Source organism: Gymnoscopelus microlampas, assembly GCF_963454915.1.
Source record: "Gymnoscopelus microlampas genome assembly, chromosome: 15".
Taxonomy (NCBI): domain Eukaryota; kingdom Metazoa; phylum Chordata; class Actinopteri; order Myctophiformes; family Myctophidae; genus Gymnoscopelus; species Gymnoscopelus microlampas.
The window spans coordinates 43943932-43967537 of NC_139952.1; the positions used below are offsets into that span (position 1 = coordinate 43943932).

A 23606-nucleotide genomic window follows, 5' to 3' on the forward strand; every position below is an offset into this window, starting at 1 on the left:
TTGTAGGTCTGCTATTTTCGGCACTTGACACCGCTGGACAACGAAGTATAAATTAGGCTTTATACTCTCTTTCCCTGTCTCTCTCTCTCTCTATCTCATTTTCCCTCTCTGCTTCTAGAAAACAATCTCTCTCATCGTTAGCCGAGCCAAGTCGGTGCAAAACCTTTATAATGAGACTGTCTGCTTGTCTGTCCGGCAATCTCCCACCGGGTCTCAGTAACTTCTCTGCTACGCCCCCTATATGACGCACGCGGAACTGCTTCGCCCCTAGTCATGCTTCACATCCAGGAGGACAGCTCTGTGGTGGAAAATAGTAGCCTGGGACCAGACGAATCTGCGAGTGCAAAAAAAAAATGCACTCTGCGATTTGGGTCTGGCACCGCTCCATAGAGAATCCATTTCCTCTCCCAGAAGACGTCGGGCACCAATCAGGGCCCAGTATTCGAATATGGGCGACTGTAATTGGCAGTTGGTTGTAGGTCTAACCAATTGCGTCGAGGGCTATTGTTTTGATCCCGCCCCTTGGGAAACAAAACGTCCTCATGGAAGCACCAGACTCATATCCACGCAGTGATATAGTCTAGCTACGCCAGGCTAGGAAAATAGTGCTCGGCGGGGGCGGAGGGTGGGATAATTTACGATTCCGTCTCGGTACAAACCCCGAACGGCGCTGAGCCGGTTCTGGCGGACTTCGCAACGTTCGGCACGGCCGCCAGAAACGCCACGCCTCGGACGTTGTAACTTTGTGCTTTTGGCCAACTACTTCCTAACTTAACATTAGGGGCTGTTAGTCTGTTTTCACCAAACCGAGTGGTGCGCCTTGCTGGGGGCGACAAAAACTTTGCCTAAACCTAACCTTAATCCTGATAAAATGATCATTGTATGAAAAATAAACGATAATAATAAAGCGATGAGAAGGATTCGATCCCGAGGCGCAGGGATCGATGGGCTAACGCTTAACGTTGACGCCACGGTGTCTTCTGGTATTTCAGGGGGTTTGGGGAGTTATTTAAAGCGGTCCGCCCATGTGAGAGGCAGTTCCGCGCGTGTCACAGATTGCGGGGCGTCGCCAATTGTTACTATGAGCGGGTGGGAGATGGCTGCAGGCGTCTGTGTGCTGTTACTGTATAGTTACTGCGCTATATAAATGCAGTCCATTTACCATATTATAAGAAAATGTGATTTATCGTATATATTTGTTGCTATGAGGTATTTAAGACGGCTCTCTTTTAATAAGAGCGGGTGGATCAGCAGCAAAGCAATCCGGATTTGCTTGCACGCTACAGTAACAGCTGTTTAGCTAATTTAAGCCTCATGTAGCTTAAATGCACCAGTAGGTTTGGCTCGTTATATATTAATTTGCATAATTGTGCACGGAATTGCCGTTGGTGTTGGAAATAGGCCTGGACAGTTGAAATGAAAGAGAACCTCTACCAGTTTTTGGGGTATAATCTAATAAAGCCTAGTCAAGAGTCGCTTATTAAAAGTTATAGCAATCTACTAACTTTGAGTTTGCAAGAGCTACGCCAGCAACTACAGTACTCTACAGTACTACAGCCCACTCTGTAGACCCACAGACACAAAGAAATATATTATTATTATTTTCAAGTGTACAGTATATTATAAGGTTATATCTTTTATGCCCCCATATGCTAATCAACTAGACTCTCAGTTTGCCTCGTTCATAACCATAACAGCTAAGGCCTAATGATATAATCGCAATCTAAGGATCAGTGGCGTAGCCAGAACGCTAGCCGAGGCTGGGCCTCGGGAGTTACGTGTAGGCACACACATGCACGCGCGGCCGGACTGTGCGCGCGCACAAAAATCTGCGGTTATTAGCGGTTTTAGACACCTTTTTTCGCGGGTTTGTGATGGTTTTTGGATACCTATATATACACACTGTTATCAAAATGGCTGAATATGATAAAAATATATATATATATATATATATAATTTTTTTTTTTTTTTTTTCTTTTTCTTTTTTTTTGGGGTGGGCAGAAAAAACAAATGGGTGGGCCCAGGCCTACCTATGCCCACCCGTGGCTACGCCCTTGCTAAGGATAACATATTTAGCCCTATTTGGTCAGTGTGGGTTGGTTCAAAGAAACCACTTTGGTCTGAATGGGTTGGTATTGTTTATTTCATGTTTTATGTTCTATAATCTGACCATAAAGAACATCAAAATAAAATACATTGTACTGTTAGTCAAATGGCTGAAACATCAATTAAATTGACTGTATTTACCTGCGATAGGCTGCTCATACGTTAGTCCATTAACGCATTAAGACCAGGAACGCATCTGTGTCATTCATACATTTCTTTGGGCTATTTGGTGCCGCGCTAAGAGCTTGTAGATCTGCTATTTTTGAAAAATCTTGCACATTTGTTCAAATCTTTGAATATATATATTTTTTTAAAGCGAACATTTCTAACTCAAATCTTTGCATCTGGAGGTCCCTGGAACAAAATATTTTTTACAAATGTTCGCTTTAAAAAAAAAAATATTATTCAAAGATTTGCACACATTGTCAAGATTGTTCTAAAATAGCAGCTATGAGCATGCATATCTGCTATTTTTGAATAGCCAAAGAAATCTTAAAATGACACAGATGCGTTCCCGGGTTGAATTGGTTAAACTCATTTGAGTTTTTGAGAAAGAACTTGAACTTGTTTTAAACCCCAGACTTTTACATCCCAGACAGAATTGGTTATCTCAGTAAATGCAGATTTTCTTTGCCAGCCTTCTCTGCCAAAGGCAGGTTGGTCCAAAAAAACACTTTCTGATTCAATTTCATGCACCGACTCCAAACTGGTGCCTATTCAAAGAAGTCATACCTAATCCAGTAGACACTATATCCTAAAAATACCTCCAAGGGAAAAGCAATTTTGAGAACAGTAGTGTACCGCAAAATTCTACTTAAGTACAGTACTTGAGTAAATGTACTTTACACCACTGCTACCAATACATTGCGTATGCGGGTCATTGATTGAGGTCAACCCTGAGGAAGTCTATCCTGTCCAAACGTTGGTTTCTGTATCTTAATAAATCTATGTTACATCGTGGCTACGAGCTGTGTGGCCTCTTCCTCCATTTTTCATCTTTTATGGCTCATTTATGTTAACAGTAACCCTGTACCTCAATCCGGGGATATCGTTTTGACAATCAGCCACATAGCCGGCTGCTAGGCAACCATCAAAAGGTAGATTCTCGTTTTTTTTTAATAAGGGCTCATCACCCTTCTTTTTTTTTCATGATCATTATCCCCTCAAGCAAAGCAATTAAACAGCAGTATAGGCGAGACACTTTAAAAGGGATAGTTCCTATCGATTAGTCACCCCATGGAGACTTGAATTCATGGACATTTTTTAGTTTTTTGTCGCATTCCTAAGCCAATAATTTGATGACCAGCGGACCGGTAGGCAGCGGTTCTGGTAGGAGACACAAAGGAGACTCTTTGTGTCTCCTACCGGAACCGCTGCCGGTCATCAAATTATTGGCGACTAAAACAAAAACATATCCATTGAATTCAAGTCTCCATGAGGTGACTAATCGATAGAAAAAAAAGAAATTTTTGGGGGTGAACTATCCCTTTAAAATGCATAGGTATACAGCTATTACATAATAGATTATCACCCAGACATTCATCATTAATTGCCCATAAGGTTATGGTTTTGTTACCCAGTGCATTTCCATTATCCCCACAGCCAGCCATTTAACAGGTATTTCACATTTTCCTGGATCAGAAACTTCACAAACTTCAAACCAAAGTAACTGGCTCATCAAGTCCTGGACAGAATGCAGTCAGTGGAGCTTTAATGACAGACCAAACAGCTGCAGGGATGTTGGAATGCACCGCTTTGTGATTTGTTCTCCCAGTGGTGTCAGTAAAAAAGATGTTTAATTGATCCCCTCAGCTCTGGCCTGTTACGATTAAGCTGAGTTATGAAGTGATTGCTAAACTATTGTAATTAAGCTGTCTGTGTTTTCCACTCCGCCATAGGAACAGTTCTGAGAACGGTTAATATCCGTATGCCGTTTGCACACCGTTTTGGCTCTGTTTGAGGCAGGACAGTTTAACACATTCAGACCGGGAATGCATCAGTGTCATTTTAGTTTCTTTTTTGCGTTGGCTACTGAAAAATAGCAGATCTACAAGCTCATAGAGCTTGTAGATCTGCTATTTTAGAAAAATCGTGAAAATGTGTGCAAATCTTTGAATATATATTTCTCTTTCCCCCCTAAATTTAGAGTAGCCAAAAAAATTTAGCCCTTTTTTCTACCCAATTTAGTCGTTATGCCAATTACTGACCAGTGAGGAGCCCCCACCAGGAGGACTCCTACTCCTCCCGCCCAACACTCCCCACTGACAGGTGCCGCCCCCCCAGCCCGTAGGAGTATACATGCAATGACCGATAGCACCCTCCTCCCCGCCCGGCTTCACTCCCCGGAACACGGGGCAATTGTGTTCGTGTAGACGCTCGACAAAGCCGGATGCACCACGGTGGATTCGAACCCACAACCTCCGTGGCGGTGGGCAGTGACTTTACCACTGCGCCACCCCGAGCGCTGAATATATATATTTTAAGGCGAACATTTGTAACTGTAAAACGTCTCAACAAATGTCTTCCTTTTTCTGAAAAACTATTGTTGCTACAGTGGTGCTCAAAGTTTTTCTTGTCGACCCCCACAAAAAAAATGTTTTTGGCCGCCGACCCCCATCAAAATAGGTTGTTCCAGGGACCCCCCCGGAAGCAAGGATTTGAGTTAAAAATGTTTCAAAAACATATATATATTCAAAGATTTGCACAGATGTTCAAGATTTTTCAAAAATAGCAGATCTACCGAGTGCTGCGATATGAGCTTGTATATCTGCTATCTTTGAATAGCCCAAAGTATAAAAATAAAGGTTATAGCTCAAATCTAAAATGACACTTGATGCTTTTCCCGGTCTCAATGGGTTAAACCCAGTCAAAGCGGTTACATAACCTCACTCAGCAGAACCGTGGCCATGCAGCCAAATCGATCCTGGTGGCAGCAGAGCTTAATGACAGTTATTACACGGCTTGGTTGAAACGTTTTGTTTCTGATTGGTCAATCACTGAATTCAACGCTCTGTTATTTTGGGATAATGAGCGAGTCTTTGAATAATGATCAAAGACTCTGAGCACATGGCTCATATCAATCTGTGCTGCTTGATTCTTGACGTATCCAACATGGCAGCCATGTAAACAAACACACACACACATTGTCATGTACAGCTAAACGGCAGTAGTGTAAAGTAACTAAGTACATTTACTCAAGTACAGTACTTAAGTACAAATGTGAGGTACTTTTACTTTTACCTTACTTGTCTATACTTTTAATTCTACTCAATTATTTGAATACTTTAGTTACTAGTTACTTTGGAGTTATACATTATTACATTATAAAACATACATTAACCACGTTAGCCTTATTTTATACCTAGACTATTTAAAAATAGCCGATCTACAAGCTCACAACGCGTCACATTGCGATGCGTTGTGAGCTTGTAGATCTGCCTTTTTCAAACATTTTACTACTTTTACTTTTGGGACTTTAAGTACATTTTGATACCAGCACTTTTGTACTTTTACTCAAATAAAGTTTTACTTGTAACAGAGTTACTTCTACATTGCAGTATTGATACTTTTACTTAAGTAAAACATTTGAGTACTTTCCACCACTGTGTAAACGGTACCTTCAAAAATGTTTCAGAAAACATTTGAAGCCATAAAACAGACAACGCAGTAACAGAATATCGATTCTATTTGATCGACACTTCCCGTTGTTTTTCGAGCCGACCGCATATTGCACTGGACGCTCCTGGCATGAACGAATCATGTTCTACTTTCATTACCGTAAGCAATGAAATCCTTTCAAAATCAATCAAATGGTTTTGTTGTTATTTTTGGGACAATGTATTCATTCATTAAGTAGCCGTGTAATAAGCAGGTCATTATTTGGAAATAAAGCCCTTCACGCTTCACATCAGGGTCTAATCATGCTGTCAGACTTTATTTCTCAATAATGACCTGCTCCCCATTGATTATCCCTTTGCGTATTCAATGATTGGCTTTAGGCCCTGTGGTAGCAAAGCCCTCTGAGAGTCAACACAACATGCATTTCTGAATATGTACAGTGCTACTGGCTGACAGTTGAGGAGAGACTACAACAGTGGTGTAAAGTAACTAAGTACAATTACTCAAGTACAGTTTTGAGGTACTTTTACTTTACTGGAGAATTGTCCAATTGTCTATACTTTCACTTCTATTCCAGTACATCTCAAATATTGTACTTTTAATAGACTACAATTATTTGAAAACTCACTAATGTCTGTGTCTTGATTCAATAATACACTGTGTCATCATTAAATCACAACACAAGGTGATGAAACTTCATAACATGTCGTTTCATGACCTTGTCATATATTGAGGGAGGAGGGGTCTAATATATTAGAGTGTTCAAGGTCAGCTAGGCACACCTCTATGTGGCACTTTGTTTTAGTCCTGTCAACAGTCCTCCATTCTGTCTTTGTTCTCGCTCGCGGCAGAATGTATTATTTTAATTCCTTGACTTGCACTCAACGCTCACACACACACACACACACACACACACCTGCTCAGTATGCAAAAGAGTTGAGAAACGCACACACCCACACATCTGCGGATACACTTTTGAGGCATTTCACACAAGCTCACATACACTCCCCTTTTCCTTGACTTCCACATACAGTCACACACACACACACACACACACACACACACACACACACACACACACACACACACACACACACACACACACACACACACACACACACACACACACACACACACACACACACACACACACACACACACACACACACACACACACACACACACACACACACACACACACACGCACGCACGCACGCACGCACGGTGCGTGACACTTCCTCGGTGCTGGCTGTGTTTTTTGAAGTGAGGAGGCTGTTTGATAAGCGTCCTAACCCATTAAGACCGGGAACGCATCTGTGTCATTTTACATTTCTTTGGCTATTCAAAAATAGCAGATATACAAGCTCATAGATCTGCTATTTTCTTTTTTTAATCGTGACAATTTGTGCAAATCTTCAAATATGTATTTTTAAGCACATTGTTTTAACTCAAATCTTTGCTTCTAGGGATTCTTTGAATGTCTTCTAAATCCTAACAACCAAAATTACATGTATTTGGCTGCGGACCCCCCATCTCAAAATACGTTGTTCCATCCAGGTACCGCCGCAGAAGCAACGATTTGAGTTAAAAATATAAATATTCAAAGATTTGCTAAATATTTCAAGATGTTTCAAAAATAGCAGATCTACAAGCTCATGAGCTTGCATATCTGCTATTTTTTAATAGCCCAAAGTATAAAATAATGGTTAAAGTGGTCCCACAGATGCGTTCCTGGAACCTGGGACGCATCTGTGTCATTTTTTGATTTGAGCTAAAAAGCATTATTTTACACTTTGGCTATTCAAAAATATCAGATCTACAAGCTCGTAGCGCGGCACCGAGTGCCGCGCTACGAGCTTGTAGATCTGCTATTTTTGAAAAATCGAATTTGAATACATATATTTTTAAAGCAAACATTTGTAACTAAAATCTGTGCTTCTGGGGGGTCCCTGAAACAAAATATTTTGAGACGGGGGTCCGTGGCCAAATACATATCATTTTGGGGGTCCTTGACATAAAAAAGTTTGAAAACCACTGACATAGAAACATACGTTTTTTTTTCAAAAAACTGTTAGGATTTAGAAGACATTTTCTAGAATGGGAACCTCAGGCCTTAACGGGTTAAACGTAGACATGCTGTGGGGAGCTGAGCGCTGGGGAGACCACTAGGCTCACAGGCTGCTTATCACACATCAAAGACTTTAAGGCATGAAGGAGGAAATAAGTTATGAAGAGAATGATCAAAGCTGCCTCACCCCCATTCCTTTGATGTCTGCACGCACACACATGCACGCACACACACACACACACACACACACACACACACACACACACACACACACACACACACACACACACACACACACACACACACACACACACACACACACACACACACACACACACACACACACACACACACACACACACACACACACACACACACACACACACGCACACACACGCACGCACACACACACTCTTGTCAGTGTGCATATCATAATGTACACGTGCATTCAGTCACATACAGTAGGCACACTCATACAGTATACATGCATGTGTACTCACATGTTCATTACACAAAGACACCTATATAGGCCTGTCACAATTATTACATAATCGCCTAATTAAGTCGCAATTATTTTTGCAATACCATTTTCCCAAAAATAGCGGCGATAGCAGATCTACAAGCTCACAACGCTTGAAGATCGGCTATTTCCACGATGTTTGAAATATCTTGAAAGTATACATCTATTAAATATGTCGGCCGTTTCTGGGTATATTTCGGTTATCCGTCATATCTGCCCTGTGTAACGTTTGTTTACAAAGATCTACAAGCTCTACAAGCTAAAGATCTACAAACACGTCGCTTCGCGCCGCGTTTCGAGCTTGTGGATCTGCGACTGTTGATACTTTTGTGTTGACGCTGTAGTGTGATCAGGTAGCCTGCGGTTGAAGGAGTAGTTCACCCAAAAAATTACTTATTTTCTATCAATTACACACCCCATGAAGCATTGAATTCATGGAGATTGTTTTGGTTTTTGTCCCATTCCTAAACCAATAATTTGATGACCGAGTGTATTTCCGGTAGGAGACTCAAAGAGTCTGCTTTGAGTCTCCTACCGCATTAGCATCTTATCGTATTATTATTGGCTTAGGAATGCGACAAAAATTGATCTCCATGAATTCAAGGCTTAATGGGGTGTGTAATTGATAGAAAATAAGTAATTTTTGGGGTAAACTACTCCTTTAACCCATTAAGACCTGGAACTGTGTCATTTTTAGATTTGAGTTAAAAATTATTTTACACTTTGGGCTATTCAAAAATAGCAGATCTACAAGCTCATAGCGCGGCACCGAGTGCCGCGCTATGAGCTTGTAGATCTGCTATTTTTGAAAAATCGTGAAAATGTGTGCAAATCTTTGAATATATATTGTTTTAAAGCGACCATTTTTAACTCAAATATTTGCTTCTGGGGGGTCCCTGGAACAACATATTTTGATGGGGGGTCCGCGGCCAAATACATATAATTTTGGGGGTCCTTGACATGAAAAAGATCGAGCACCACTGATATAGAAACATAGGTTTTTTCAGAAAACTGTTGAGATTTAGGAGACGTGTAGAATCGGCTTCAGGTCTCAATGGGTTAATGGTCCAGTAAAATGTCGGAGACAGCCCTACCTACACCTGCTGAGGAGGTGTCTGAGGAGGAGGAGGAGGAGGAGGCTGGTGGAGCGGGTGGAGAGAGATGAAGGAGGAGGGGGGGGGCGGGGGGCGACATGGTGTCCTTGGCCAGGAGGAGGGTTGTTTCAGGGCTGTTGGTTCTGGTGTCCACCGGCGAGTCCAGAGCTTTGATCCTCTTGGCGTGTTTGGTGCCGCCGTAGTGCGACGAAGCTTGCACCTGCAACACACAACACACACACAAAACACACACACACACACACGCGCGCGCGCACACACACACACACACACACATACACACGCAACACACACACACACACATACACACACACACACACACACACACGTGTAAACATGCACACACGCACGCACGCACACACACATGCACACCAGTGTTAATTTTGACATCAATTTATTTTATTTATTAGTCATAGTCTTTTGAATACATTTTCACTTAGTTTTAGTCATATTTTAGTCATCTGAAAAGTTTTAGTTTCATAAGATTATAGTCGACTAAATCTACAGTTGATTTAGTCGACTAAAATGTATTTTGGCGGTGCCTTGATGGCCTCGTAATGCCCGATTTTACATTTGGTTGCATGCTGAAAATAGCATAATAAATACTTTATTTAGAATTTTGGAGAAAAAAGGCACATGAAAGTACAGTTCAAATACACGGTCAACTAAATAGGATAAAAAAAAAAAATAAAAAAAAAGAGTTGTGGGTGTAAGGCAGGGTTCTCCAATTAGTTTTCCCCAAGGGCCAAATTATGTCTAGGGTACCAAGCCGAGGGCCACCCAACCTGCGAACAGATTGGGGCTTTGGGGGGGGCGGCGTTCCCGCTACTCCAGTGACAGTGCAGATACTTGTGTTGTTGCTGCTCTTACCACCATTATTGTCTCCGCCAGGAGAGTTTGTTTTCACTTTCCGTCAGCCAAGCAAACATTGGTCGAGCCTCACGTGACACTTGACAATACGGTGAAATAGTGTGATCTGATTGGCTAGTGACATATAACGGGCTATAAATACATGTGTCACTTTGAAAGAGTCTTTGCCTCTTTCAAAGTGAGGTAAGACAGGAATAATCACTAAATGGCTGAGAAATGGCGGATACTGTAACAATTGGATAGGACACTTACACAGACACGACAGATAGGACACTTACACAGACAGGACGGATAGGACACTTACATAGACAGGACGGATAGGACAGGACTTATAAAGACAGGACGGATAGGACACTTATACAGACAGGATGGATAGGACAGTTATACAGACGGATAGGACACTTGTGTCATGTTACTATGACACAGTAACATGTTTTTTGTAAGAATTAGAACATAAGAATTAGAACATTCCCAACATTCCCAACACAAGTCTGCTGGCGGAGACTTGTGCTCCGAGGAGCACTTTTTCTAGTTATAATTATTATTGGTTGTGGTACTCATAATTTAGCCCTGGGATTCGTTCGTTTTTTTTAGGTTTTCTTACCTCAGTTACACACAAAAAAAAACTGAACTTTGAACATTCAGTGGATTTTCTGTGGTTTGGGGTTTTCGGAATAATTAGGCTCAGAAAAGTGGCACTGTGATTGGCCTGTGGACTTTGATGTCAAAGTCCATTAATCCCGGCCCCTCCCCGCGGAGTGGAGGCAATGATTGACAGGCGAAATCCCTCAACAGCGACTACCGCAGGCAAATAGGTTTTATTTTCATTGCAGCTTCAAAACATCACTGGAGGGGAGTTTTCAGTTAAAACCTTTTAATACACGTTTGAAGGACCATAATCTCTCAAGAACAGATTCTGCTCTGCGTTGGAATCTGTCGGTAGCCGTGTTGACAACCCGTGCGCATTGGTTTCAAGTGGGTGTGCGTTCAGATCAGGAAGCAGGCCGCGCTTTACCCAATCAAATGTAGTGGGCGGGATTCACGTGTCCATCCACCCTTCCCCCCTCGAAACTAACCGAAACTAATTTAACAATAGCGTCCTCGGAGCAGACAAAACCACGGAAAGATATTCACATTTTAACTTACTCTTTCATCATAGAAACAAGTGGGCTTATAACCAAAACCATCCATGTTCTCTGGGAGAAGTGGTGTTAGTGTTCCGTGTATAAATATTGTTAGTGGGAATGAAAACACAGTCGCACCAACCGGAAGTGATGCGCTGAAGGCAGACACAAACCCGGTTTCCTTGCGCACTGGTGTTCCGTTTGCTTCCTGCCAGACCCAACAGACATATAACAAACAGCAGAGGTCGCTGTTTTTCATTTTCAGTTGGGTCTGGCTACGCGAGACTAGAAGGACCATGATAAAGACTTAATGTTTCGTAAAACCAGCATGTGAAACCTTTAAATCCTGTGTTGAGGGTCACACAAGGCAATAATGCACTCTTGGAAGTTGAAACTAAATAATGTATTTATTTGGTTGTTACAGTGTGCTTGAAAAGTATGCATCTTCATCAGCTAGTGATGGCCAACCGTTAACCGGTAATCGTTAAGAAATTGGTAACCGGTTAACACATCAAGTGCCAGAGGTTTTTTAAAACAGGGTACATCCAGTGCCAGCATTCTTACCGTTTGGAGCTGTAGAAGCCTCCACAAGGACAATATTATTGTTCCAGTCGTTAGACAAGAGTCTAACGACTGGAACAATAATATTTCTTTTTTTTTTTTTTAATAATTTTTATCCCACGATTTTGTAACCCACATTTTTTCACCCAGTGCCAATTGCCTATGTAATCCTGGGCACTACCTACCCTCTGCCAGCCTAGGGAGAGCCCAAGCTGAAGCTCATGCCTCCTTCAATGCATGAGGAGCAAGCAGGCCGCTTCTTATCACCCGACAGGGGGGAGTTTCCCTGGTTGGACATAGCGCGTGGAAGGAACACGTTATTCCAACCAGTTCCCTTCTCCTCCATCAGGCGCCCCGGCTGACCAGGGGGAGGTAGTATAGTGACCAGGATTACTACATGTTTTTGTGAGGGTATTAACTACCCTAGGAGACACGGGGAGAACATGCAAACTCCACACAGAGTAGGCCCTTTCACCAACCCCACCTAGGGTATGGGCGCCGATGACGTGGAGGAGAGAACACGCCCCCAGTGCCCACAGCGTCCCTGGCGGGAATCGAACCCAGGACCTTCTAGCTGTGAGGCGACAGCGCTACCGACTGCGCCACCGTGCCCCCTTGGAACAATAATATTTCTAACGCGTTCCGCCATTGCAGAGCCCGTCGAAAATGGCTTGTTTTCACCACTGTAAAAAGATATGGAGGTATGGACCTTTTTCTCAAGATCCTATCATTGGAACGGACGGAAAGTACGTTTTTTGGACTGGATTCACATCCGTCCATTCCATTTTACAGGGTCCTCGGATCATTCCTAAGTTGCGTTAGAGCGCCCCATGTGGGAAAAAAAAATACTCGATGGGTGTATTTGCAAACACCTAGATCTACGCGTTTGGCACTCAATGTGTTAATACTAACGGTTAATGGTTAACCGTAAAAATGATGGAGCAATGATGCACTTCCAGCACCCAAGTCCACTGTGTGGACACACTTTTTTTTCAGGTGATCTAACCGACTGAAACTCTTCTTACACTGTTTACAGTAGAAAGGTTTTTCTCCAGTGTGAATACGCTGGTGTTTCGTAAAACTATCTAAGAAACTGAAACTCTTGTCACACAGTTTACAGTGGAAAGGTTTTTCTCCAGTGTGAATACGCTGGTGTCTCTTAAGACTATCTAAGACACTGAAACTCTTGTCACACTGTTTACAGTGGAAAGGCTTTTCTCCCGTGTGGACACGCTGGTGTGTCTTGAGGTGACTTATATGATTGAAACTCTTGTCACACTGTTTACAGTGGAAAGGCTTTTCTCCCGTGTGGACACGCTGGTGTGTGTTCCGGTGACTTATCTGATTGAAACTCTTGTCACACTGTTTACAGTGGAAAGGTTTCTCTCCAGTGTGAATCATCTGGTGTTTGTTCAAACTACCTAAGTGACTGAAACTCTTGTTACACCGTTGACAGTGGAAAGGTTTTTCTCCAGTGTGGATACGGTGGTGTGTCTTCAGGTTACCTAAGAGACTGAAACTCTTGTTACACCGTTGACAGTGGAAAGGTTTTTCTCCAGTGTGGATATGGTGGTGTGCCTTCAGGTTACCTAAGTGACTGAAACTCTTGTCACATTGTTTACAGATGTGAGTTTTCTTTCCTGTGTCAGTCAGATGACGTCTCTTTACCTCCGATTGCGTTAAAGTCTTGGTAGACTGTTGACTACTGTAAGGTCTTTCTTCTTCTGAGTTTCCCTGCTGCTGGCTCGTTGTCGGGAACGGTTGGGTCATGGTCAAAGCTGCTGCTAAGCATGGGCTGTAATGGTCCAAGAATGTAATTAATGATCTGTGACCTTACGATCCAGGATTGGTTACAGGGCAATTACCAGCTGAATATCAAGTGTATGGATCCCTGCTAATAGTTCCTCTTGTTGGTCACAAAGGCTTCCTCAATGTCTCTCCATGTGTGTCATTCACAATGTGCAGTCTGGTTTTAAGCTGAGCTGATTCAAAGTTCATGTTGTCACTATGATGTCAGCCATGCCCAAATATGGAGTTCCATGTCATTTACTGAGATAAAGTTTCAGCCCAGTCACCTCAATTATCTTCCAGTATGAAATTAACGAGCATCAACGAGCATCAGCTGGACGCGCACGCACGCACGCACGCACGCACGCACGCACGCACACACACACACACACACACACACACACACACACACACACACACACACACACACACACACACACACACACACACACACACACACACACACACACACACACACACACACACACACACACACACACACACATTATTTTTCTATATCAGTGGTGCTCAATCTTTTTCATGTCAAGGACCCCCAAAATTATATGTATTTGGCCGCAGACCCCAGTCAAAATATGTTGTCCCAGGGACCCCCAGAAGCAAATATTTGAGTTAAAAATGTTCGCTTTAAAATATATATATATTCAAAGATTTGCACACATTTTCACGATTTTTCAAAAATGGCAGATCTACAAGCTCGTAGCGCGGCACTCGGTGCCGCGCTATGAGCTTGTATATCTGCTATTTTTGAATAGCCTAAAGTGTAAAATAATGCTTTTTAGCTCAAATCTAAAAACAAACACAGTTCCAGGTCTTAATGGGTTAAAAGTGACTGGAGTAATTAAGGATTACTGTGATTATGGTAAGCTCACATTTCATATAACACACGCCATGCCTGCAACTTTCACTAGCCAAGTGACAGGGGTTGGTGCGGGCCCGACAGTTTCCCCTCGCGGGCCGCAAATGGCCCGCGGGCCACCTATTGGGGAACCCTGGTGTAAGGCCAAGGAGTAGCCTTACCAGTTTGTTTTGGGATGTCTGGAGCCTTGTTTTTAAGGCCTTTGTGGTGTTGTGGTACCATGAGGTGCATGCATAGTCGAAGTGACCTTGGATGAGGGCCCCTGTTAGAACACCCGAAAGCAGCCAAACATAAAATCACTTGTCTTCTCTTTTTATTTGTGTTTTTATTTTGTTTTCGTCAGTGAACAAAAGGTAGCCGACGAGCACTTTACTTCAATAGTTTGTCGACAAAATCAACACTGATGCGCGCGCGCGCGCACACACACACACACACACACACACACACACACACACACACACACACACACACACACACACACACACACACACACACACACACACACACACACACACACACACACACACACACACACACACACACACACACACACACACACACACACACACACAGTATGTTGTTGTTCGCACGACAAATCAAGCCAAAACCCTTGTTCAGTGCCAGAAGGAAATAGCAGGAAATAGCAATCACAGAATACGCCCTGTCATCATGCACATAAACATCTGCTTACCACTTCACCCCTCCTGCACCATTTTGCTTCCCTCCACCTTATTCCCTTCCATGTTCTCTTCCATAATCACCTCCAATGAACCACTTAAGCCCCATTTTTATACTTTCACAACCTTTGGAATATAGAGAAAGTAGCTGACCTACAAGCGAGTCACATCTGCTATTTTCTAAATGTTTGAAAATGTTGGATTTAAATGAAGCTTAAATGAGCAAACGAACATTGATCTTGATAGAACATCAGAGCTACTGTATAATTCATATCCTCAGATGATTGCGAGAACTTCTCTGTAATCAACATTTTTATTGGGATTGCTAAACTGTGCTTTTATTTTTTTATTTTATTCTTATTTCTTGGAATGGCTGTATTATGTTGTTGTTTTATGCTGCATTGTACCATTGAGGTACATTCTGTACCACTAAATAAATAAACATTTGAATTACAAAAGAAAAAAAGTGGTTAGAGCCCTGCATTGAGCTTGTACTCTGCTGTGTCATGGTCTAAGGACTTGTCAACAATCACCTGTTGCTTTCACATTTCCTTATTCTCTTTTTATAATAACTAAATGGTAAGAATCTCAAACTAGTGGAAAGGGTATTAACCCATTAGAACCGGGAAAGCATCTGTGTCATTTTATATTTTAGCTATATTTATATATACTGTAGCGACAGGTTTTTTCAGAAAACACTATGGATTTAGAAGTCATTTCGTTGTTAACGTTTTGTGTTTTCTTCGTAAATTAACGCCCTACTTGATCACACTACAACAGTGGTTCTCAACTAGTGGTCCGGGGACCACCAGTGGTCCTTGAGGGGGTTCCAGGGGGTCCCTAGTCAAATTAATAGTTAGTAACCAAATTGACCCTTATGTGCCTGTAACTCTGAGAGTGTACAAATGGAACCAAATGGACCCTAACGGGTCCATTTGGTTCCATTTGTACACTCTCAGAGTTAAATTAACACTGATTATGATACTACATTGTAGATTGGGACCTCCAAGAAATCTAAATGTTTAAGTATGGCATATCTTTTCAAATGGGGGTCCGTGGGCTAATATGTGTCAATTTGAGGGTCCTTGACGCGAAAAGGGTGGAAAACCACTGCACTACAACATCACACGAAAGCATCATAAGTAGCAGATCTACAAGCCCGGTACTTTGCTTTGGACATATGAGGTTTCCACCCGACAAGAGATGGCTTTTAGAATAGGCCTCAGTTAGGGTCTTAATGGGTTAAAGATTGAAAGGCATAAATCGGTACTTTCACTATGGAAACCAACCAGTCCATTGACCATGCGTTCAGGACCCAGTGAATAGAACAACACAGTATTTCACTATAGCTGAGGCGGCTGTAGCTGATGAGTGGGTAGAAAGGCCGTCTGGTCATCTGATGGCCGCCGGTTTGAACTGTGAGTTTATACTGTATACAGCTCCTTCCTCCAAAGCGCATTACAATGTATTTCACATTCCGATGGCGGAGGAAACCATGCAAGGCACCAACCTTCAATATCTTGCTCAAGTACACTTCGCACGCGCGCACGCACACACACACACACACACACACACACACACACACACACACACACACACACACACACACACACACACACACACACACACACACACACACACACACACACACACACACACACACACACACACACACACACACACACACACACACACACACACACACACTTCACTGAATGTTTGGTTTTAACAGATTGAGACTGTCAGCAATGGGCTCAAAAAACATTTTTGCGTCACAGGGTATAAAGTTCTATTTTCTGTTATTTGGCCCGTTTAATGAAAGGTGGAGTCAATAACATTCCCTGGGAGTCTGAAAATAGTGGATGACTGCCCTGTGTGACTCATGTTCACACATTAATCTTATTTTATTCTGTTAAAGATAAGAAAGAGAAAGGTTCAGCAGGGGTGAAGTGTTTCACTGCAGATCATCACTCAAGAGAAAACCTCAAATAACGCCAGACATCATAAGACGATGACAGGCCAGGATTACACTCTTGTGTAAACTCTGTTGATCACATCAGGGTGTGTGTGTGTGTGTGTGTGTGTGTGTGTGTGTGTGTGTGTGTGTGTGTGTGTGTGTGTGTGTGTGTGTGTGTGTGTGTGTGTGTGTGTGTGTGTGTGTGTGTGTGTGTGTATGGGAAACGGTCTTTTCATGAAACCCCCCAAAACAAAACAAAACAAAACAAACACACAAGCGTCCCACCACAGTGACCACACCCACCTCAGAGTTGAACCGGAGTCGACAAACTCCACACGAACTGGACTTCCTCTTCAGGGGCGTGGCCAGCCTGAAGCCTGGACCAATCAGGGCTTTGTGTATGTGATCCATCTGCAAGCAGAGGGGGAACAGTTTGTTTAACAGTTTGTTTAATGGCTGGTGGCATAAGGTCAGGGTGAAGGCCATTAATGGCAGGCTGCTGGTATAACTGAAAGGTGAACTACAACAGTGCAATACACTACACACAGGCCTATATACTACAGTACAGACACCGTCACAACCCTAACCTTAAAGTGTCACAGTCTCTGCCTGTGTCCTTATGTTGTCTATGTGTTGGTGTGTGTGTCTTTGTGAGTGGGCGTGTGTGTGTGTGTGGGTGTAGGCTTGGCTCCAGCTCCTAGCTTGGCACACCTGTTACCAGTTCCCTCATCTACCTCACCTGCCTGCCATCAGCTCATCACCTCCACAGTCTTTAACGCTAGATATGGTAGTGCACGGCGGATTTGTAGAGGGTGGGACGCCTCGCCCCTAATACAGCCCGAATACCCAATCTCAGCAGCACTGGCCACAGTGGCGCACCTCGCTAGTCATTAGACTCCCAATCTACTACCACTGGGAGTCTAGGTTCGACTCCTGCTTGGGACAATACTTTTTCAAACAACCGTGGACTACTTTTTTCCGCCGATAAAATATAGTTTTGGACTGGACCGCGACGGAGGGGCGCAGTCTCAAGCGAACTTGAGCCACCACCAAGTGCGCGAGTTGCCGTGACGAATGTTGCGAAGTTCGCTTTGAGCCTGCTCAGCCCCGTCCGAGTTATGTACCGATAGGCACAAAATAGTAAATGCTGTTGTGGGGACTGCGTTTGCCCCAACTGACACTCAAAGTGACTACTTGCCAATCACAGCGCGTCTTTCCCGGGACTTACACAACTCTCAACTTCCGCTACAAATCCGCAGTGCATTCCCAAAGCTCGCAGCCATGGACTTCTCACCTCGCGATGCCAGATCGTTCCACAACCTCTAGTGTGTGGTAACGCTTTTTGCCAGCTACTGAATCCAGTCCTAGTTATTCCTAGTGCCTTATAGTTAGTGTTTCTCAGCCTGTATTTTTGTACTCCTCGTGACTCACTCCTTTCTCCTGTTCTACAGTGACCTTTCTCACCTGCATGCCTCCCCAATTCCTCCTTTGTTTAAATAAACACCCTTTAAATAAACACACTTGGACCCTGGAAAATAGCAGGTTTAATAATAATAGATCTGCTAGTTTTGGTGTGTGAAACTAAGTATAAATATGGCATAACTCCAATCCCAATCCCTAACCTCTAAATGTCTAATCCTACCCCTATCCCCAACCTGAAACTTTGCCTAATTGTAAGATTAACTCTTTCTTTAACCATAAAAACATCCATTTCTTTTCTGAGGACCTGTCCTCCCAAATTCGACTATACTTAAGGATACACGCGTGCGCGCACACACACACACACACACACGCGCACACACAGAACAAAGTCTGCCATCAGTCATCGGCGGCAGAAGCGTGGAATCTTCTGGGATTTATGGAGTGTGGAAATGGTGACTGTCCTCTCTTCTGAGGGCTCACCCCGACATGTGTATAGGTCAAAGGTCAAAAGGTATAGCCTGGTGCAGCCCTGCTCCAAGATGACCCCCGCATAACACCATGACCTTTGCACTGGGGGCAGTGATAAATTAAAAGGCGTGGCTTTGGAATCGAAACTCCTGGCTCGGGGGACTGTTGCACACTTCAGAGCAGACTTTTGTCTTTATTGAAATATCAAACTGTCTGAAGAGCATTAGCTTGAAAGTTCACCGGTGGATGTGCCAATGAATTGCACTTAAGCTACATTGTGTGGACCTTTTTTCATGTTTTATGACCGTCTTCTTTTGGTCCAGCACCTGCTTTAACCCATTAAGACCGGGAACGCATCTGTGTGTCATTTTCAGATTTCTTTGGCTATTCAAAAATAGCAGATATACAAGCACCGAGTGCCGCACGTGGAAGGAACACGTTATTCCAACCAGTTCCTTTCCCCTCCATCAGGCGCCCTGGCTGACCAGGATTACTGCATGTTTTTAGTGAGGTTTACCTACCCCAGGGGACACAGAGGTACCTACCCTAGGAGACACAGAGGTACCTACCCTAGGAGACACAGAGGTACCTACCCTAGGGGACACAGAGGTACCTACCCTAGGAGACACAGAGGTACCTACCCTAGGGGACACAGAGGTACCTACCCTAGGAGACACAGAGGTACCTACCCTAGGAGACACAGAGGTACCTACCCTAGGAGACACAGAGGTACCTACCCTAGGAGACACAGAGGTACCTACCCTAGGAGACACAGAGGTACCTACCCTAGGAGACACAGAGGTACCTACCCTAGGAGACACAGAGGTACCTACCCTAGGAGACACAGAGGTACCTACCCTAGGAGACACAGAGGTACCTACCCTAGGAGACACAGAGGTACCTACCCTAGGAGACACAGAGGTACCTACCCTAGGGGACACAGAGGTACCTACCCTAGGAGACACAGAGGTACCTACCCTAGGAGACACAGAGGTACCTACCCTAGGGGACACAGAGGTACCTACCCTAGGGGACACAGAGGTACCTACCCTAGGAGACACAGAGGTACCTACCCCAGGAGACACAGAGGTACCTACCCTAGGAGACACAGAGGTACCTACCCTAGGAGACACAGAGGTACCTACCCTAGGAGACACAGAGGTACCTACCCTAGGAGACACAGAGGTACCTACCCTAGGAGACACAGAGGTACCTACCCTAGGAGACACAGAGGTACCTACCCTAGGGGACACAGAGGTACCTACCCTAGGAGACACAGAGGTACCTACCCTAGGGGACACAGAGGTACCTACCCTAGGGGACACAGAGGTACCTACCCTAGGAGACACAGAGGTACCTACCCTAGGAGACACAGAGGTACCTACCCTAGGAGACACAGAGGTACCTACCCTAGGAGACACAGAGGTACCTACCCTAGGGGACACAGAGGTACCTACCCTAGGGGACACAGAGGTACCTACCCTAGGGGACACAGAGGTACCTACCCTAGGGGACACAGAGGTACCTACCCTAGGAGACACAGAGGTACCTACCCTAGGAGACACAGAGGTACCTACCCTAGGAGACACAGAGGTACCTACCCTAGGAGACACAGAGGTACCTACCCTAGGAGACACAGAGGTACCTACCCTAGGAGACACAGAGGTACCTACCCTAGGAGACACAGAGGTACCTACCCTAGGAGACACAGAGGTACCTACCCTAGGAGACACAGAGGTACCTACCCTAGGAGACACAGAGGTACCTACCCCAGGAGACACAGAGGTACCTACCCTAGGAGACACAGAGGTACCTACCCTAGGAGACACAGAGGTACCTACCCTAGGGGACACAGAGGTACCTGCCCTAGGGGACACAGAGGTACCTACCCTAGGAGACACAGAGGTACCTACCCTAGGGGACACAGAGGTACCTACCCCAGGGGACACAGAGGTACCTACCCCAGGGGACACAGAGGTACCTACCCCAGGGGACACGGGGAGAACATGCAAACTCCACACATGTAATATAGTCATATCTGATCTTGTCCCACCTTTAAACACCGCTAAATGAGAATCGTAGCATCCTCAATTCCGCCACCTTCCAGCTCCACCTCCTGTGTTTTCATCAGTGCCACCCGTTGCCAAGCATTACAGCATGGCTGGTTTCACTACCGATGTGCGTGAATACTATATGTGTTGATTTATTGAGACAGACAGACAGACAGACAGTAGAAAAGCAGAGAGGGAGACAGTGTAGGAGAGACAGTCGGTAGGAAAGCTTAGTGATAGGGTCCTTGAGGGAGTTCCAGGGGGTCCCCAGCTAAATGATGGAGGGTCCATTTGGTTACATTTGTACACTCTCATGAGTCACATTAACATTGATTTTACAATATAAATTGGGGTTCCAGATATAGAAATGCCATTAAATGGGGGTCCGTAGCCTAATGCATGTCAAACTGGGGGTCCTTGAAATTAAAATGTTTGAGAATCACTAATAGATACATCTTCTCTTATGGGGGTCCTTGGCATATCTTTTCAAATGGGGGTCCGCGGGCTAATAAGTGAAAATTTGGGGGTCGTTGACATGAAAAAGTTTGAGAACCACTGGTGTAGGAGAGACAGACAGCAAGGACGCTGAGAGGGAGACAGTGTAGGAGAGACAGAAAGTAGGAGAGCAGAGAAAAAGCATAGGAGAGACAGACATTTATGACATTCTATGATATCTCATGCAGTATCTTTTAACACAAACACACAAACGGCTTACTTGGTACCATCATGGTGCCTGTCAAGCGCTAGACTGGGCTCTTTTACGAGTGTAAAGCAACAACCATAAAACAGCCTGTGTGTGTGTGTGTGTGTGTGTGTGTGTGTGTGTGTGTGTGTGTGTGTGTGTGTGTGTGTGTGTGTGTGTGTACCACATCACAAAATCGGGTCATTTGGTTCCCTTTTAAGCCCTATATACTTTGTGTATGGCAAATAACAAAAATATAAGGGCCTACGAGCCCACAATGTGTCGCATCGCGACGCATTGTGAGCTTGTATATCTGCTATGTTTGCAGAGTATTAGCCTATTTCTGCCAAATGGTGACTGCAAATTATGACATGGCCAAGAATAGGGTCCGGCAGGGTTAAATGATCACTGAGGGTTTTTACAGTGGTCGTATCGGAGTGCTTTTCTGGGCACGGCTCTACCTCAGGGCTTCATGGGTGCGTGCAGTACACCTATAAAAGCCGACGAGGCTTCACGGATTAAAAGCAAACTATTACCTGTGGTGTAATGGAAGGAGCCATGTAATGAGAGTTGTATGTATGTGTGGAGGACATCTGGCTTTTTACACAGCGCCGCACGTCAGCCAAACCAATCTATCATGTATGGCAACTCCTATCATAGCAGGGCTGGACCGGTCCGACTTCAAATCCTTATCATGGTTGTTTCTAACGTTTGCCTCTGTTGCAATTAACACATTACCTGCCAAAAACGGACATGGCCGTCTTTTAAAATACACCCGTTTACCGCCAAAGACGGACATGTCCGTCTTTTCAAAATAAAAGTAATAATAATAATCCACACAGAACCAGAGATATCGCTATCCAAAGATTTACTGCTTTTTTTTTTTTTTTACCATGTATTTTTTTGGTGAAACATGCTTTTTTCAACTGGCTGCAATTATGGAACAGATTACCGCGATCGGATTATTTTTTTTCCACTATTCTACGAGACTCCTGTGTGTGTAATGAGGGGATCACCGTGAGGATGTTGATCACAGAAAATATTTTGTGACTACTTAAAAAAATGGTTAAAAAATGCTGGTACTGGGTGGGGATTTAAAAAAAAAACTCTGGCAGGGAATGTGCTAAAGGCATAGTATGTTTACATGACAAAACAATACATACTTTTTTTTTTTAACCAATGATTGCCCTCTATCTATTAGACGAATCCACAGAACAGCAACTGCGGTGTCAAGCGGCTGCCGCTCTGTACAGCGACACCGCAGCTATGGCTGCTCAGTGCCAGCGCTCTGGTGGATTCGTCTATACCAGCAATGATCAGCCACTGGAGTAGTATGAGGTGGTGTTTACCTGCAACAAGTGTTGATTTTGACAGCACATTTTGATGTAGTTTTAGTCATGGTCTTTTGAATAAAATTCCATTTAGTTTTAGTCATATTTTAGTCACCTGAAATGTTTTAGTGTTTGTCTAGTTTTAGTCGACTAAATATCATAAGATTATCGTAAAATGTATTTTGGCGGTGCCTTGATGGCGTCTGATTTTACACATGGTTGCATGCTGAAAATAGCAGATCTACAAGCTCACAACGCGTCGCGCTGCGACGTGTTGAGCCGCGCTATGAGCTTGTAGATCTGCTATTTTTGAAAAATATTGATTTTTTGGGGGGTTTTCTTTCAAAAAACTGGTAGGATTTAGAAAACATTTT

At 43.8% G+C, this 23606-nt stretch overlaps 1 protein-coding gene across 2 annotated transcripts in view; it reads right to left on the minus strand.

Annotated features, from left to right (window-relative positions):
* The window catches only part of LOC311062097 (zinc finger protein 385D-like), a 70658-nt gene that overhangs the window by 23237 nt on the left and 23815 nt on the right, over positions 1–23606 (minus strand). For both annotated transcript variants that reach the window (XR_014602464.1, XM_084080897.1), the window contains exons 3-4: positions 17582–17689; positions 9407–9626 (exon numbers count right to left, since the gene is read on the minus strand). Coding sequence is in view for 1 of the 2 variants with exons in the window: in XM_084080897.1 (XP_083937023.1) it covers positions 9407–9626; positions 17582–17689 (328 nt within the window). In the remaining variant the exon portion in view is untranslated. The remainder of the gene's footprint in view (positions 1–9406; positions 9627–17581; positions 17690–23606) is intronic.